This window comes from Aedes albopictus, chromosome 1 (genome assembly GCF_035046485.1).
Source record: "Aedes albopictus strain Foshan chromosome 1, AalbF5, whole genome shotgun sequence".
Lineage (NCBI taxonomy): Eukaryota > Metazoa > Arthropoda > Insecta > Diptera > Culicidae > Aedes > Aedes albopictus.
Genome location: NC_085136.1, coordinates 283,409,245 through 283,429,505, shown reverse-complemented (window position 1 = coordinate 283,429,505; position 20,261 = coordinate 283,409,245). Strand labels below are relative to the sequence as shown.

General features: G+C 36.1%; 1 protein-coding gene across 1 annotated transcript; it reads left to right on the top strand.

The window, feature by feature from the left end:
• The first annotated feature begins 1,217 nt into the window (after positions 1-1,217).
• On the top strand, positions 1,218-3,339 carry LOC134287541 (cytochrome P450 9b2-like). Its single transcript, XM_062849452.1, has 3 exons — positions 1,218-1,612; positions 1,666-2,828; positions 2,888-3,339. Exons 1-3 carry the CDS (start codon positions 1,392-1,394, stop codon positions 3,019-3,021), a joined length of 1,518 nt encoding a protein of 505 aa, XP_062705436.1. The 5' UTR covers positions 1,218-1,391; the 3' UTR covers positions 3,022-3,339.
• The last annotated feature ends 16,922 nt before the right edge of the window (positions 3,340-20,261 follow it).

Sequence of the window (20,261 nt, the reverse complement as noted above, 5' to 3'; positions counted from 1 at the left end):
TTGGCTGAGTTATAGCAGAAAAGTGCCCAAAATAGGACCCCTGCCGAGATGGTTCCACTTCTCTATTTTCTAAAAAACAGATCTTCTCGAATCTCTCATCAACATTTTTGTTTCATCTATCTATCTATATAAACAAAAATGGAATGGTGTTTGTATGTCACAAATGGGCTCTGGAACGGGCTAACAGATCTATATCATTCTTTCAGTGGTTCATTCGTGCAGGGCTCCGACGTGTTCGTACGAAAAAATAATTATGAAAATCAACCGAGAACGCACCGAAAACGAGAAAGTTTGAAATTCTATTTTGCGGGGCATGTAATTTCTTCAGGGCAGCACAAGGGGCTAGACACGTATTAGCATAATGAGTGTATTAGAGGTATATTAATATATTTGCGGTATATTAATGTATTATTGTATATTATTGTACATTACTGTATTACCATCAAAGTAATCGTACTGGCTGAAATCAAGGCAGTGACAGATGAATCAAAAAACAAACGTTGTTTATCGAAAAAATCGACCGCAGAGTTTGCTACGACGCACTAATCTATTTTAGTATACTATAATATACTATGCCAAGAATTATATGTGTCTGGCCCCTTGGGGCAGCATGTCAAAAAACATAGTAGGCAGGCAGAACGACGTTGGCGGGACAGCTAGTTCAAAATAAATCAACGGTAAAATAAAAAAAAATCGGTGGTGTGGAGGTTCCTATTTCTCACTCTCTGCATCTTGAGTGTCACTAATTCTCATTTTACCACCAAAAATCCCAATAATTATAAGCAATACAATCCAGATATCTAAAAGTTGTTGGACGAAATAAATTTTTAAAAATTAACAACCCTATTGCTTCGGAAATAAGCCTGAGAGCCTGAGAGGGGATACTGACATTTCTCTGCATCATGCGTTTATCGTTTATCAGTTTGCTCACTGTTGCTCTTCCATTCTCTTTCGAGTCATGTGATAATGCATACCTCGATAAGTCTCAGCTGAGGCATATGCCGGTACGCTAAACAACACAAACCAACCACTGCTAGTGTTGACATCAGTGATAGGATACATCACGTGTTCTCAGCCACCTCGGCAGGAGACGATTCAACAATGCTTCGGACACCCTACGGGGTACATCGGTTCATCGGTTGGCATCTACGCTCCCGGCCGGAGTTGTTGCAATTCTGTGTAAGAGATTGAGAGAGAGAAAACTCTCTCTCGCATCGAAATGGTTGGTCCGTTTATCACTTCTTTTGGTGGTGCTACTTTCCTCAATCAACGCATTCCGTACCTTGCACGAGAGTAGGTATACCTCGTGTTTGTCGTTGTCAGCTGCTCTCGTGATTAGTTTTGCAGCTTTATTTTTCTGGAGGAAATCGGATGTAAACTAGCTCGCTGCAATGGAAACCGAAGATTTGTACTGGTTTTCGTTCATTTTGGTCACAATTGTCGGGTTCTTTACCTTTAAATTGATGACCAAGAATAGGAACTTCTTCCGCGTCCGAGGAGTTCCCTTCGAGAAGCCGCATTTCATCTACGGGAATCTGGGTGAGGTAACAAGTGGTAAGCTATCACCGCTGGAAATGATAGCTGGTTTCTATAAGAGATTCGAGAATGAAAGGTAGGTGAAATTGTTTATGTGGAGAAATCTGTTACTAAAGTCAAACTTTGCAGGCTATTCGGGTTCTTCAACTACCTCAGTCCAGTGTATTACATCCGTGACCCAGAACTGATAAGAAAACTGTGGGTCCAAGAGTTCAACGCCTTCGCCAACCATCCATACTTCCTCGACGAAAGCAAAGACCCGATTCTCGGGAACCAGCTACATCTGCTAAAGAACGAAAAGTGGCGACAAATAAGACATACTCTTACTCCGGTGTTTTCAGGTCGAAGTGCTAGTCTTATGAGTTCTCTCGTGCGGACCAACTCACTGGATCTGATTGACCATCTAAAAGCTTCCGTCGATCCGGAACTGGAGTTCAAAGGCATCTTTCAGAAGTACGCCTTCAATGTCATTGCAAACTGTGCCTTTGGGTTGGAGCTAAACACCTTCAAAGATGAGTCCGACAAGTTCTGCACTTATGGATGTGCGCTAGTTTATGGAAACAATCCCGTGCAAACACTGAAAACAATGCTATTTTATCTGTTCCCCAAGTGGATGGTTCAAATGAAGGTCCGTCTAATGGAAGACGAACATGCCGCTTACTTTACGAACCTCATTGGTTCCACCATCACCGAGAGAGAGAAGAAAAACCTCAACCGTCCAGACCTTATCCAAATGCTACACCAAGCGAACAAAGGAGAACTGAAACCTACCGGCCAAGAGGACGAAGTCCTCCAGATGAAGGACTTCTCCAAACGCAAATGGAACCAAGAGGAATTGATCGCACAGTGCGTCGCGTTCTTCGGAAGTGGATTCGAACCACTAATCAACCTCCTTTCATTCGCTACCTACGAACTGGCAGCAAACCCCGACGTCCAGCAGAAACTACTCTCCGAAATCGAGAAGACCCTCAAGGACAGTCCGGTCGTGTATGAAACCGTGGAAAAACTGCCCTGCCTCGAAATGGTGGTCGCCGAAACACTTCGGAAGTGGCCGGCAACCCCTTCGCTGGATAGGGAATGCTCCCAGGATTACCTGCTGGACGATGGCGGTTGCCGAGTGCAGTTCCGAAAGGGTGACACCCTGTGGGTTTCCGTGTGGGCGTTGCACCGGGACGAGCAAAACTTCCCGGAACCGGAGCGGTTCGATCCGGAGCGATTCAGCGAGGCCAGAAAGCCGACCATCAAACCGTTCACCTATATGCCGTATGGAGTTGGACCGAGGGGTTGTATTGGTAAGAATAGTGGTCGTCGTCATATTGGTGGAAAACAAGTAAGGAATTGATATTTTCAGGCACTCGTCTGGCATCCCTGGTGACGAAGGTCACCCTGGTGGATCTAGTCAGAAATTTCCAACTCGAATTGGGATCAAGGAATGGAACCATGGAACCGGAGGATGGGTTCTGGCTGAAGATGACGCCGCGATGATGACTGGGGAATCAGTACAGATTAGGTTCAAAGCTGCGATAGAGAATAGATTGTATATCGTCGAAAGCGTACTTACTTTAAAATAGAGTTTGTTTTTATTGTATCATGGCTGATCCTGTACACGAATATGTACCGAAAACCTCGAGATTCAGTAACTGAATCAGGATTGAAACCGCTGGAAGTCATCTACTCAAATTCTTCCAGAATTCTAATGGATAGATTATGTCAGAATAAAGAATGTAGAGATTATGTCATACCACACTTTCTAATGAAAATAGTAGGTTTTGCGTGGCGTTATTAAGTGAATTTGTTAAAGCATTTCTAATGAAGACCTTCGTTTAAGTTCCGAAAAAAATCATAGAACCCTACTAAACAGCAAGAAACATTATGGCAGAATTTTTGGAAAAGAATAGAGTTTGTTAAAATTTCTAGACGAAATTTAATTTTTGCTGAAACTTTTCATCTAAAATGTCCGTCAGACCTTTGAAGCACTGGAAAAATCTCTTCTTTCTTTGGAAGTAATTTCTGAAGAAACTTATAGCAGGTTTTTGGACAAATTTCAGTACGATTAACAAAAGGGTGTTTAACAAATATTTTGTGCAATTTTCTTCAAAAGATGTTTCAAAAATTCATTCTGAAGTATGTAACTCCAGCACACCCATAGTTGTCAAGTCAAATTTTCGTCGACGTTTCCATGAGCTTCGTAGTTTTATCGCCTCCATGAGCTTCTGAGTCTGCCTTTGATACGATATTGTGCTAAGTTCCAGTCTAATGCTTGTTTGCAGATTTCATGTCCGCCCTTTTGTAAAGTGGGACTCGACTCACCTCTGTTTTGCTCTCGGTGGTAGCTATAGGCCTTTTGGTGACATAGACAATAGGGCATTTCCTTACAGATACCTTTGGGAATGTCTTCCAGGGTTTCTTCTGTGTGGTATTTCCCTTAGTATCCTTCTCCTTTAATTCTCCTGGATATTCCGGAGATTTTTAAGAGATTTTCCGGCATTGCTCTCAAACTTCTTCCCGGAATGCCCACTGGAAATTATCCCAGGAATCTGGGATTTCCTTTTTGTGATTTTTCTTCAGGAAGTTCTTGCATTTTCGTAGTAGTTTTTTTTCCTTGAAATGTCTCAATATTTGAAATTCCCAAAGAAACATCGTAATCTAGGTGTAATCATGCGAAAGACTCCGGAAAAATCCATTGCAGAGTCTTAGGAAATTTCCAGGAGGAAATATTAAGAGAAATCTTGAGTGGAACTCAAGAAATCTAGAAATTCTGGAAAATACTGAAGCAAATATGCAGAAGTCTCGCGAAAATAAAAAAAAAAAAACTATTGAAAAGACTTGCCGTAAAACCACCCAGAGCAATTTTCATAAAACCTATGGAATACTCCTGCACAAATCCCAGCAACAGCTCTCAGAAATCTTGGAAGGACAAGGAACACTGGGAGAAAATTCAGATAAAAACAACTCTCTTGGTTAACGGCTATGCAGTCTTGGGATTTAAAAACGAGCTGCTTTATTCACCCGACGTTTCGACACGGGGATAGTGTCTTCCTCAGGGGAAACATAATTACTATCGTTCTTTGTCATTTGTTTTGTCCAACTGTAACTGTCTCTTTTTGTGCCGTTTTTGGTACATGACTTCGGAATCACTTTTAGTTTAACGGTTGTTGGCGACTGCGTAGCTGTTAACCAAGAGAGTCAACCATACAGTCGTATTTCAAGAGCAAATTCAGGCAAACTTCTGGATGGAATCTGATCAGTGAAAGAAGAGATAAACCTGCCTAGGGCTGAAAATCTCTATAACAAAATAATAATGACGATAATAAATAACAATCTGGCCGAAGAAAAGAATCGAACAAAAGAGACACAATACAAGCAACAAAGAAGGCATGGCAATGACTCTTTTTTTGCCAGTTCTTTTATTTTATGGGTTAACTTGTTTACTAAAAACTCTACTGAGCCGAAAATCTAGATAACAATTTGTTGTTCTAAAATTATCAAAACATGTTCAGTACTGAGTCCGACAGGGAACTTTCGTCCCATCCTGGGCCCGGAATCGGAGCCAGAATCAGATCGTGCGAATTGCGTTCGCCGTTGGCTGGCTTGTGGGTATAACATCGTTGTCGTGATAGCTTTGGCAACCTCTTCCAGTGTTTCAAGCCTTCTTTACACCGCCTCTCTTTCTCAGAAACGACCTCTGTATTGAAAACGGTTTTCTGCATCTGATCTTCTCCCGCGGCGTGTGGTTAACAAAATCTTCCTCATCATCTTCTTGCAGAACTTCAATGATGTCGTCCTCCGTGACTTCTACAATTTTTTGTTCATCCGAAGTAATGCCTTTCCCAGAAACGATGTCAGCACATGAACTGGATCCCAAGTTTACTTGTATCTTCTCCTTCTTATTCCGGCCTTGGCGTTGAGGGCAAGAGTCCAGATGACCCAATCCATGACACAGAAAAAAAGTATCTTCCAGAGCCTCGTAGAAAAGCCTGGCCTTCATATTACCGACAACTATCGCTGACGGAATAGTCGCTTTTAAACCCCTCACATTCCAGTGTACAAAATAATGATCCAGGCTTATGTCTGGTGGCAACTTTTCCCATTCCACATGTTGTAGGGTCTGGGACCATTTGGGCAGGAGCACCTATTTTGGGCACTTGCTGTTATAACTCAGTCAATTTCAAACCGATTGACTTGAATTTTGAAACATGGCTAGTGTAGTGTGATGAATCGGCAAAGTTAAATAAACGTCCACGCGGATGTTTATATCATAACAATCAAACTGGCTATGCACTTTGTGTGGCCTGCTTAATCGTGCAACTAAGCACAACAGAATAAACCATACGCCACCGAGCGTTGGTCGGTTGCCACGAAAAGCAAATTGAATAAATCATTCTGGTTCCGAGCCCAACAGCTAACGGGTGTACACTTTACTCTGAAGAGAACTCCAAATCTAGTACATGGCTACCTAAGACAGGTTTTGCCTTCTCCGCAGCAAAAGTGTGAAAGTGATACAGTTCGGTAAAGTGTATTCCAATCACATTTGAAAATGGGTTGGTTTTCAAGTGACGAGATCGTCACTACGAATCAAATGGGACCCAGTGAAGAACACCATCAAACACAAGCGGTTGCGCTTTGCATTTTAACAGTTATCGCGGGTGCGTACGTGCTAATAAAACTACTACTGAAGTTGCACAAATCACACACGGAACGGCTGGCAGAAAGAGCCGCTCGACGAGCCGCTGCCCATCCAATCTAACAGTTATAAGGAAGTGTCGAACTTTACTGTACTGTGTGGAGTAGTTGAAATAAATAATAACATTTTTATTGGAAACATTAAGTGCAAGTGACTAAGTAACTATACAATGACGGAACACAAGATAAACAGTTTAGTGTTCACATTGTGTTACACACAAATGTACGAGGTGAAAACCAAGCTCGAAGCTAGAGCGTACCGAGGATTTTCAAAGGAAGAGCAACAAGCAACGCCCTATTCCAAGTAGCAGCAGCAGCAGCGATCTCCAACGGAATGCAAACGAACACCAGGAGTTCGATTGTGGAACTTCGAGATGACATAGTGGACATACTCATGTGGAAAATCGAACACTACTAGTGGCAGTGCAGACGAAGAAACAACATAACAAACGGGTCATCCGGCAACATGGAGCCGACCCCAACAAGGGCGCAACATGGAGCGACCCCAACGTAGCTTCGTCGTTGCTGCTGAGACTTGCAGATGATATACTAGCGTGAGTGATGATTTAATTTAATAGTTAAAAATAAATAAGTACCGAAACAATTTAGTTAAAATGGTGTATTCAAGTGGTGTTTGACATTGTAATATTCAAAAATGTGTGACTTACTGAAAGATCTTGTTTGAAAGTAAATTACCAAATCTCATAAATCCTGTACGAGAATTAATTATCCGGAAGCCTAACAGTGACCTCATCCGATTTTAAAAAGAAGAGAGTTAAATGGAAAAAAATGTTGTCAAAAATATAGAACAACTTGCACTTACTTTGAGAAATCTGAGGAAGGCACCAAACAGGAAATTTTTGAGGAAAACACTAGTAGACAAGTTAGTAAAGGCTCGTAATCTTTATGAAGCAAATTTATACCTCTTAGACGAATTCGAATGTTCTAATCAAAAAATCCTCTTAAGAAAATCCAGAGATATTTTTAGTGAAATTAAAATTTTTATCGACGTGCGACTTGATAAGGCCAAACATCTCATACGTTTTAAAACAATTGTAAAACTTATCATTATTGTCGAAAAATTATACCGCAATAACAAGATGACAACTCTGAAGGTGGACCTTAAACTTGGAACCGCAGTGGTCCAAGTTTATGATGGAAGCCAAGAAGGCCTGAGTCCATTTATTGACTCAGTTGGCTTATTCGTAGACACGGTCAAAGCGGAATTTGTAACGGCAACAGCAGCCCAAAAAACAGCCGCAGATGTTACCGTTAAAAAATTCGTGATGACCAGACTAATTGGAAAAGCGAGATCGGCCGTAGGCGAGAACCCGGCAGATCTCGATGAAATATTAAACCACTTAAAAAATAGATGCGGTCTGGCAATGTCTTCAGACGTATATGTTTCGAAATTAGGAGCATTGAAACAATCTGGTGATGTCAACAAATTCACCACGGAGGTCGAAAATTTGACCTTCCTTTTAGAAAAGGCTTACATCACGGAGCAAATTCCGGTTGATGTGGCGAACAAAATGGCAATAAAGCAAGGAGTGAAGGCTCTTAGTACCGGCGTTCGTAACCCCGATACGAGGCTCATTCTAAAAGCCGGACAATTTGCAACATTGTCCGCAGCAATAGAGAAAACACTGAGCAACGAGGCTACAACAGCAACACCTAATACTAACGCGATAATGTTCGCTTCACGCCGCGGACATAACAATCGCGGCAGAAATAATTTCAATATGAATCACTACGGACAACGCCACGACGATTATCGTGGAGGCAGAATTCCTTTGAGCCCAGAGTCCCGCAAGTATACAGCGTTCTCTACACCTTCAGGGCACTATGCCTTCACCCGTTTACCATTTGGACTTAATGTGAGTCCAAATAGTTTTCAACGGATGATGACAATTGCTATGGCAGGTTTAACACCTGAGTGCGCGTTCGTGTACATAGACGATATTGTCGTAATAGGATGTTCAGCAGAGCATCACATCAAAAATTTGATAAATGTCTTTAAAAGATTGAGGCATTACAATCTAAAATTAAACCCCGAAAAATGTCAATTCTTCAAAACAGAAGTAACATATTTAGGACACAAAATTACAGATCAGGGAATTCTTCCTGATGACACAAAATTCGAAGTAATCAAATCGATGTAAATAGAAAATGCAGTATCTCCGGAATTTCCGGTGAAAAAATTGAAACACTGGCAACAACAGTTACGGCATTGACATTTTCAAATACCCTCACATTGCATCACGAATTCCATTTAGTAGGTGACGAATTCCCAATATTCACCGATGGAATATTGGGAAGAGACTTTCTATCCTTGTATAAATGCACAATAAACTACGAATATTGGATTTTAAGTTTTAATTTTAACAATGCAGAAGTAAATGTAATGATTGAAGACAATTTCAATGAAGGTATAATAGTTGGGCTATCGATTATTTCAAGCCATATTTGTATGGACGGAAGTTTATAGTACGAACAGATCACAGACCACTGGTGTTCCTTTTTGGTATGAAAGAGCCAACCAAAAAACTAACACAAATGCGTCTGGATCTCGAAGACTATGACTTTGAAATAGAACATATTAAAGGAACAAATAACGTAGGCGCCGATGCATTATCTAGATAAATGTCATCTGACGACCTAAAAAATAGAACAATACTCATGGTTAACACCAGATCCATGACTAAAAAGAAATCAGCTAAAGCCAAAGATGACGTTTCCACATACACGAAGCCTGATCAACTTCTAGTTAGCGAAGCTGTCATTTTAAAGGAAGCTCGAAATTCTTTTAAATTAACAACAAATCTCAGTAACAATATAATGGAATTCCAAATAAAAAGCGAGAATTATAAAAAGACGCATGCAGCAATACAATTCAATTACAAAAATGAAAGTCAGACACTCGAGTCTGCTCTTTCAAAATTGAATGAAGTTATGACAAATTTAAAGATAAAACAAATCGCCTTATCATTGAGCGATCCATTATTCTCGCAAATCACAGTAGAACAATTTAAATCAATTGCTACAAAAATTATAAATAGTTTTGAAATTTTACTCTTCAAACCTCCAAGACAAATAGAGTCAAAAATGGAAGTCGAAAAAATATTGCATGATTTTCATAATAGCTCAACTGGAGGCCACATAGGACAGCATAGATTGTACCTAAAACTACGAGATCTATTCCAATGGAGAGGAATGAAAGGTTCTATCGCAAAATTCATAAAGGCCTGTGAATTTTGCAGAAAGAACAAAGTCAGTAAAAGAACAAAAGAAGCATCTATTATCACATCTACACCTCAGAAACCATTCGATGTGATCTCTATCGATACGGTCGGACCGTTACCCAAAACAAGCAGGAATAATCGTTACTGTATCACTTTACAATGTGACTTATCGAAATTCGTTATAATAATCCCTATACAGAATAAAGAATCTAATACTATTGCTCGTGCATTAGTAGAAGATTTTATCCTTAAATATGGTAACTTCTTGGAGCTAAGATCTGATAGAGGAACCGAATATTGCAACGAAGTTCTTCAGCAGATCAGCAAAATTTTAAATTTCAAACAAACCTTTTCAGCCGCCTATCATCCAGAGACGATCGGTGCATTGGAGAGAAATCACAGATGCCTAAACGAGTATCTGCGATCATTCTCAAATGAACACCATGACGACTGGGATGATTGGGTTGGCTTCTACACTTTTGTATACAATACAACCCCGCATACAAATTCTAATCTTACACCGTTCGAATTAGTCTATGGAAGGAAACCAAATTTACCGCAAGATCTGATGAACAACAGAACTATAGAACCAGTTTATAATATTGAGCAATACATGAATGAATTGAAATTTAAATTACAAAAAAGTCAAACTATAGCAAGGGAACATATGATCAAAGAGAAAATTCAAAGAACTGCTGACCTAAATATCAATCTAAACCCAATCGACGTCTCATTAGGAGATTTAGTCTACATAACCAAGGAAAACAGGAAAAAATTAGACTCGTTTTATACAGGACCATATAAAGTTATAGAAACTAAAAATAGCAACTGCGTCATAGAAGATCTTGCAAAAACAAAAAAAATAGAAGTTCATAAAAATAGATTAATAAAGATGTAAAAAAAAAAATAAATAAATAAAATGGGAAGGCAGCCAACTTATATTATAATTGTTTAAATAATTCCAGTACATCAAATATAAAATAACAGAACATTGTCAAACTATAAATTAATCATATTTTGTCAATTCAATTATAGTCATACGACGAAATTCATTGTAACCAATAATCTAAGCAAGCAACCGAACAACGCTCAAGGTCATGAAAATTCCAAATCCATTTTTTTCCAAATTAATACGAGTGTCTGAATCCTCACGCCACTCTTTTCCAAAAGGGGGAAGGTGTAGTGTGATGAATCGGCAAAGTTAAATAAACGTCCACGCGGATGTTTATATGTATCATAACAATCAAACAGGCTATGCACTTTGTGTGGCCTGCTTAATCGTGCAACTAAGCACAACAGAATAAACCATACGCCACCGAGCGTTGGTCGGTTGCCATGAAAAGCAAATTGAATAAATCATTCTGGTTCCGAGCCCAACAGCTAACGGGTGTACACTTTACTCTGAAGAGAACTCCAAATCTAGTACACTAGCTACTGTGCCTAGCTAATCGTGTCTCAAAAATCAATCCAATCGGTTCAAAATTGACTGAGTTATAGCAGCAAGTGCCCAAAATAGGTGCTCCTGCCCAAATGGTCCCAGACCCTATTTCTCCAAGCTTTCCAAGAACCGTTGATAAATCAGCATCTGGTGGCAGGTCGAACACGCGTACATAATGCATGTTTGCACCCGCGATTGACATCCTCACGACAACTCTCTATTTCCGTTCGCATAAGAAAATTGCCTTGGCTCCACATTTTTAGCAGCAACTCTCATAGTTTTCAAAGTCGCAAATTTCAAATATAGCGAGCGATCTTGGACTGACCTGTAGGTCTATCATTGCCAGGGATGGGATCATTCATTTGCAATCACTTACATTCACTTGGTGTTAACTCGCTTCAGAAACATCGTAGCAAAAATCCTAGGGGCAGGACAGATCTATCAGGTATCAGTAGGTCGGCTCTAGAGGTACGTTCTCCTCCGGACAGATCTAACGTGAGCAAATCAGTGCTCGAGGTATTGTTCAGATTTCCTCACAGTTTCTCAGAATTTCTCCCGTTTATGCCAAAGTGTGATCTGGCACCAATGTCAAACTGCAAAGTGTTGCGTGTGCTGAATGAAAATTGCAATTTTAGGGATGTCTTTCAACAAATTTCGTCGATCATCGATAAAAAGAGTAACTCAGAATCTCTCAGAGTTGCTCTCGTTTGCACAGTGTCTTGCCCCTAGCAAAAATCAATGTATGGAATACTTCTTCATTTTTGTTTTACCTGAAACTTTGCAGAACAATGTACTAGCAAGAGACATAATTGATTCCGTCCGCAAAACAAGGCTTAAAAATCTCAAAACTCGTGGTGTACAATATTTATCCTATTCTGTTCAAGTTGGCATTGGTTGGTCGCATTGGGTGGATTGTCACTACAAATGCAGGCTGGGGGCATCCATTTACTACATCACGCTAAAATGGGAAATTTCAACCGTCCCTCTCCCTTTCGTATGGGTTTTCCCTATATTTAATATATTACTTGTCACATTTTTCAGAATCCCCCCCCCCCCCTCCAAGCGTGACGTACTTTATGGATACCTCCTTCCAACTGCAAGGATGGGAAAACTCACTTGCAGAGAGTTACAATCACTTGATGTTTTCTCAGCTAAGAAGCGTGCAATCAAGAAATGATGTATGGACGACTTTTGCCTCGTGGTTTTGTCTAAAAGTTTGCCGAATAGAGTCCCAGTACGGAGGGTTAGCCTAACATTAGCCTAATGTTAGACTAACTGGCCAGCATGTTAGGCTAACTTTTTGTCTCACTTTTGCCTAATGTTAGTCTAAAATTAGACAGATATGACACACTTTTGTTAGACATGTTGCAAATTCGAAACATGTTTGTTAGTCTAACATTAGACTAACGTTAGACATGTTTTAGTATGGGCTGTTAGGCGAATGTTAGGCATAGATTTTATGCTGCTTGTTTTCATTCCAGCTGTCATCCGAGCAAGAAGTGTGATTGTAGTAGTGAACTTTTATCGGCGTTCACTACTACAACCGCACTTCTGCCTCGAATGAAACCTGGACGAAACATATTCAATAAAAAAAATCGGAGCCCGTTTTTTTATTTTTTAAAATTTAATTTCAATTTAAATTTATTTTAATTTTAATTTTAATTTTAATTTTAATTTTAATTTTAATTTTAATTTTAATTTTAATTTTAATTTTAATTTTAATTTTAATTTTAATTTTAATTTTAATTTTAATTTTAATTTTAATTTTAATTTTAATTTTAATTTTAATTTTAATTTTAATTTTAATTTTAATTTTAATTTTAATTTTAATTTTAATTTTAATTTTAATTTTAATTTTAATTTTAATTTTAATTTTAATTTTAATTTTAATTTTAATTTTAATTTTAATTTTAATTTTAATTTTAATTTTAATTTTAATTTTAATTTTAATTTTAATTTTAATTTTAATTTTAATTTTAATTTTAATTTTAATTTTAATTTTAATTTTAATTTTAATTTTAATTTTAATTTTAATTTTAATTTTAATTTTAATTTTAATTTTAATTTTAATTTTAATTTTAATTTTAATTTTAATTTTAATTTTAATTTTAATTTTAATTTTAATTTTAATTTTAATTTTAATTTTAATTTTAATTTTAATTTTAATTTTAATTTTAATTTTAATTTTAATTTTAATTTTAATTTTAATTTTAATTTAAATTTTAAATTAAATTAAAAATTAAATTAAAATTAAATTAAAATTAAATTAAAATTAAATTAAAATTAAATTAAAATTAAATTAAAATTAAATTAAAATTAAATTAAAATTAAATTAAAATTAAATTAAAATTAAATTAAAATTAAATTAAAATTAAATTAAAATTAAATTAAAATTAAATTAAAATTAAATTAAAATTAAATTAAAATTAAATTAAAATTAAATTAAAATTAAATTAAAATTAAATTAAAATTAAATTAAAATTAAATTAAAATTAAATTAAAATTAAATTAAAATTAAATTAAAATTAAATTAAAATTAAATTAAAATTAAATTAAAATTAAATTAAAATTTAATTAAAATTTAATTAAAATTTAATTAAAATTTAATTAAAATTTAATTAAAATTTAATTAAAATTAAATTAAAATTAAATTAAAATTAAATTAAAATTAAATTAAAATTAAATTAAAATTAAATTAAAATTTAATTAAAATTTAATTAAAATTAAATTAAAATTAAATTAAAATTAAATTAAAATTAAATTAAAATTAAATTAAAATTAAATTGAAATTAAATTAAAATTAAATTAAAATTAAATTAAAATTAAATTAAAATTAAATTAAAATTAAATTAAAATTAAATTAAAATTAAATTAAAATTAAATTAAAATTAAATTAAAATTAAATTAAAATTAAATTAAAATTAAATTAAAATTAAATTAAAATTAAATTAAAATTAAATTAAAATTAAATTAAAATTAAATTAAAATTAAATTAAAATTAAATTAAAATTAAATTAAAATTAAATTAAAATTAAATTAAAATTAAATTAAAATTAAATTAAAATTAAATTAAAATTAAATTAAAATTAAATTAAAATTAAATTAAAATTAAATTAAAATTAAATTAAAATTAAATTAAAATTAAATTAAAATTAAATTAAAATTAAATTAAAATTAAATTAAAATTAAATTAAAATTAAATTAAAATTAAATTAAAATTAAATTAAAATTAAATTAAAATTAAATTAAAATTAAATTAAAATTAAATTAAAATTAAATTAAAATTAAATTAAAATTAAATTAAAATTAAATTAAAATTAAATTAAAATTAAATTAAAATTAAATTAAAATTAAATTAAAATTAAATTAAAATTAAATTAAAATTAAATTAAAATTAAATTAAAATTAAATTAAAATTAAATTAAAATTAAATTAAAATTAAATTAAAATTAAATTAAAATTAAATTAAAATTAAATTAAAATTAAATTAAAATTAAATTAAAATTAAATTAAAATTAAATTAAAATTAAATTAAAATTAAATTAAAATTAAATTAAAATTAAATTAAAATTAAATTAAAATTAAATTAAAATTAAATTAAAATTAAATTAAAATTAAATTAAAATTAAATTAAAATTAAATTAAAATTAAATTAAAATTAAATTAAAATTAAATTAAAATTAAATTAAAATTAAATTAAAATTAAATTAAAATTAAATTAAAATTAAATTAAAATTAAATTAAAATTAAATTAAAATTAAATTAAAATTAAATTAAAATTAAATTAAAATTAAATTAAAATTAAATTAAAATTAAATTAAAATTAAATTAAAATTAAATTAAAATTAAATTAAAATTAAATTAAAATTAAATTAAAATTAAATTAAAATTAAATTAAAATTAAATTAAAATTAAATTAAAATTAAATTAAAATTAAATTAAAATTAAATTAAAATTAAATTAAAATTAAATTAAAATTAAATTAAAATTAAATTAAAATTAAATTAAAATTAAATTAAAATTAAATTAAAATTAAATTAATATTAAATTATAATCAAATTATGATTAAATTGAATTAGAATATTATTAAAATTTTATTGAAATTAAATTAAAATTTTATTAAAATTTCATCGAAATTTTAATAAAATTTAATTAAAATTAAATTTACATTAAATTAAATTTGAATTAGAAATAAATGAAATTAAAATATAAGTGACTCACCGACACGATGAGGACAAACTTAACGGAATCGGACACTGTTTTGGTGATGACTGGTTCCGGCGACAGTGCGAAGAGAACGAACCGAACTTATTGGCCAGCAGCAGCGACGAGGAACTGACTGGTTGGACGACGGAACGACTGAAATGGTTCCTACGAGTTTAAACTAATTGAGACCGCAAATTTTTCTCATTTTCTCGACCGACGAACGCGATTTTTAAACTGCCGCAACTAACAAAGTTTTTTTCCACTGCCATTTGCTCAACTGTCAATGACGCGCGAAAAAAATCGAACATTCAGCATAAATTCGGGGTTATGATTTATGCTCTCGAAAATTTTTCGATGAGCAACATAACTAACAAATGCCTAACATTGTCGAACGCCTAACTTCCTCCGTGCTGGGGTAGGGGTCGCACACACATACCGAAGTCGTGAAGGAGCTGCGAAGGCAACTCTCCACGAGGTGAATGTAAATTACACTCACCTCGTGAAGAGTCGCTTTCACAACTCTGTCACGACTTTGATGTGCGTGTGCGACCCCTTGTAACCGTTCGCCGAATTTGCTCGAGATGTTCTAAAACGCGGTGGCTTTTGCGCCACTCTCGCGTACGAGAGACCACCGGTTCATTTTCGATTTGCCCGACTATTTACTCGACTCCTATCTCAAGGGCTTTCTCGAACGGCCGACTCAAAACTCAAAATGAACTAAGCTAATATACAAAACGTATAAACTCAAACAATAACGGAAATTTACACAAAAACAGACTAGAAGCTGAATAAACTACAAACAATTTCGAATCAATGAAGTGAATTTATTTAAATGGATTAAACAAATGAAAAAAAAAACATAAAACCAAGAACAACAAACAATCGAATTCGTTTAAAATGTACATATATTATTTTTACAAAGCTCGTCAAGTGTGTGTGTTGTGTGTGTGTGTGTGTGTGTGTGTGTGTGTGTGTGTGTGTGTGTGTGTGTGTGTGTGTGTGTGTGTGTGTGTATGATCATGGCCATGATTGACGTACCTGCGCAGGTTTTTGGTCATTTACGGTGCTATCTTCGTGGCCAATCGTCGACGTCACGCTCTCCTTATCGTTCGCCGGATTAAAGGTGCGGAGGGGGAGCGTCGGCGGTCCGGTACTCTGCCCGATCGTACTTAAACCGTACGCGGGTAGGCCGGATGTGATCCCTGCTCCGTTTGGCTGCCAGTTTTGGCGGGCGAGGAGCAGCGAAAATGACTTGGTCCAAAATAAAAAGCCTCTTGGACGCTAAGGTCCAAAGACGAGACACAAAATTAAAGCAACATACACTAAACACGAATTCAATTCCAATAAATACCTTTTTTACAACAATTAAACGCACAGGAAACAGAGTGTCTGCCCCTGGCGACAAAATCCAAAATTAAAGTCACTACAGAATGAAAAACAAAGACAATTAACGTTAAATTCACTTCAAATGACACTACTTCACGAAACTACATTTCTAAGAAACACTACACACCTTTACAAGACTTAAAACTGGCAGAAGGTCGCCGAAGCTCACTTCTGTTCTCCAGCCGACTCAAACTAAAAGTGATGGAGTCAAGTCGATTTCTCTAGTCAAGTAAATTTCCTGCTATTGAAGCAGTCGTCTATTGAATGTACAAACAATTATTTACAAGTGCGCCAAATTCAACTCGCACATGGCTGCAAACCTATTTTGCGCCATCGAAAAAACCCTATAAGATACATAACATGAATCGTCATTAGCTTAGCCTAGACACAAACCTTACATGAATCGGATAATCTCTACTAATGGAAACGGTTCAAACTCAAAGTCAAATTCAACGAATCTAATTCAAATGAGATTTTACTTGAAAAAGATAAAAACGTCAAAAACTACAAATTAACGAAAATAGTAATAATTTAAAGAAACGAACTTTGAATTAAAATACTAAAATATTTAAAAAAAACGTATTTATCCAAATTTATTAAACTGAATTCAAACTTTATTTTACTTAAACAGAATAAAAACGTCAAAACGTTACACCCTACTCTATTCGGCAAACTTTTAGACAAAACCACAAGGCAAAAGTCGTCCATATAATATTTTTTGATTGCACGCTTCTTAGCTGAGAAAACATCAAGTGAGTGTAACTCTCTGCAAGTGAGTGTTCCCATCCCTGCTTCCAACATAGTAATTATTGTTGCACGATGGTTGAAATTTGATTCAGTGAAGCTGGTAGAAACTCCTGAATGTATCCAGTAAAAAACTGGCATATCTCCACGAAAAAAAAAACTTTGATAGACTGAAAGAAAAACGCCGAGAAAAACAAGTGATTGTAGTGTATAGATGTTGAATAATGAAAAATTAATAAAACATGAGATAAAACAAGTTTTGATTTTGGAGCATTTGTTTAATCGGGATGCGCATCGCTGAAGCCCATCATGAACTGCTCGCGCGTCGTTGGCCGCCACTTCTTCGGCCGCCGCTTCTTCGGCCTCCGCTTCGTCGGCCACCACGCCGCCTGTTCGATAATGATTGATGATTTACATACACATGCAAGGCCCTTGCATGATGCGCATCCCGATTAAACAAATGCTCCAAAATCAAAACTTGTTTTATCTCATGTTTTATTAATTTTTCATTATTCAACATCTATACACTACAGTGATGACAAAGCAATGGTCCAGTATCAGCTTCCCAGTATTGTAAACAACATGGCGTCCGATGTTGTTCATTTTTTATTGCTTAATTTGCTGCAAAAAGAGCTAGAAACATCGGCACTACTTCGCTGCTACGCTTAATATCGAACAAAGTTGTAAACAAAATAAAACTAAAATCAAAACAAACAGATTCGTTGTAAATGTGTTGGAACTTAAATAAGCAATAGCAACACACGAGCCACACACCCGAAAGTCAGAAGCAACTTATTGCGGATATTTTGTGAAGTTTTTTTTTTCGTCGCGTAATTTACGTGCCTGGCAGTTACGTGCAGCTCCGCTCCAGTTGCGCGCAGTCAATCGGAAGCATGAAAGCAGACGACGTCGTTGCGCGGCAAAGCTACACGCCGAACGTTCCCATTTTCTGCGACCAAAACAAATATCGACGCTCGTCCACCGGCTGATCGATGTTGTTGATATCTGGAAGGGTAAGTTAACTCGTTATTATGATCACTTTCGAGATTGCCACCCAACTGGCACTATTGAACGCGTTGCTCACATCCAGAGTCACTACTGCACTGTAGCAGTAGTCTCCTCTTTCTCTGGAGAGCTATCTCGGCGGTTTTGTAACCGACAGGATAGCGTCTACAGTCAATTTCCTCTTCCGTGTCGTACCGTGTTGATCGAGCATATTGGTCTATATGCCGACGGGACTCCGAGTGGTTTCCCCGCCTTTGGTCAAAAGAACCAGGCTCTGCGCTTCCAAAGCTCTGGGAAAACTCCTTCGTCCAGGCATTTCTGCATAGCAGACCTGAACATCTTGGGAGTCTCTGTAGCTGCTACTTTTAAGGGCCTTACCTACGCAAAGGGACTTTGTTATCCTTGAAAGTTCCACATGGGTAACTCTCTCATCATCACCAGCTCCAGTCCCCGGATGTCCTACGAAAGAAAGCCAAGCACTAGGATTTTGATGAGGAAAAAGCCTCTCGATGACTCCTCCAACATCTCTGGAGACTGCTCTGAAGGAACCATAAAACCTCTCGTCTCGGCCATCACTCTGACAGAGACCCTCAAGGCAGGCCTTTTTACTTGCCTCTATCTCAGTCTTCAGTGCAACGTTGGTAGCGGCAAACACCACCTGCCGTTCAGTTCCTGCTTGCTGCGACCGCCGCCTATAGGCTATAGCCCGTAGGCAGGCGTGGCGCAGGGCCGCACTCGCGTGATTTCACCAGTAAGCCGATGGTAACTCATTTCTAGGGTACATTTGCTTAAGCATCGTCGCATCGTACGCACGCGAGAGCACCGCTACCAGCTCGTCGCCTCTTCCTCTATCCGCTGTCTGCTGTTCTTGTAGTCGATACTATAGCGAACTGTCAGGAGATCGCTGTAAGTGTAGTCATCGTCGACTCTCCAGTTCGAACTACTTGTTAGGCCAGGATTACGAAAGATAACGTCAACAATCGATTCCACTCTATTCCGACTAACGGTACTTTTGGTACCGACATTAGCCAGGTTGACATCTAGAGTAGCCTGTGACTCCAGCAGGACTGATCCCGCTGGTTCGGGAAACGGTTTCCCCATTCTACGGTCCAGGCATTGAAGTCATCCGCTATTACCACTGGCCTTCGCCTTGTCGGCGCGGTCGTCATACACTCCAGCATCTGCGTGAACTGCTCGATTGACCATCGGGATGGCGTATAACAGCTACAGAAGAAGACCTCGTTTACTTTGGCAGCCACGAAGCCCTTGTTGGCAGTAGACACCAACTCCTGGACGGGGAATTTACCCGACATCCGTATCGCCGTCATTTTTCTGGACCCATTCGTTGCCGGCGAGTACTCGGTATGGGTTCGCTATGATGGCGATATTCATCCTACACTCAGAAACCGCCTGACAAAGCAGTTGCTGAGCTGCATCACAGTGATTCAGGTTTAGCTGCGTTACCTGCACTCCCAAGTAACAATTTTGATTTTATCGAAGTTTTTTAGCGATTCAAAAAGCCTAGCCATAAAACCATTGATGCCGGCTTGAAAGTCCTCTCGAGCTCTCATAGGCTTCCTATGGCCCACGTTCTGGCTAGTTGGTCCAATCTTATTATGATCTATAGGACTTCGTATGCAAACCGGCTTAGGATTACGGGTTGTATCATAGTTTCATCGTATCCCCGATGCCACCTTCTAAATAAAACCATCTTCTGACTTTTCAAATATTTGTTTTGCTTATTTTTCACTATCAATTTTTGATCGCCAGAATAAATTATGCTTACTTACCTTACCGATCAGGCTGAGGCCGGGTTGACTTCTGCTGTACATAGTAGCCGTCTACACTCCACTCGGTCCATGGCTGTTTGTCTCCAGTTCCGCACTTTGCCTAGGGTTCGCAGATCATCCTCCACTTGGTCGACCAACCTAGCTGGCTGCGCTCCACGTCTTCTTGTACCGGTCGGATGACTCTCGAGCAGGCTTGACAGAAACTCCCTCGCGAGAAAATGAGGAAGCGAT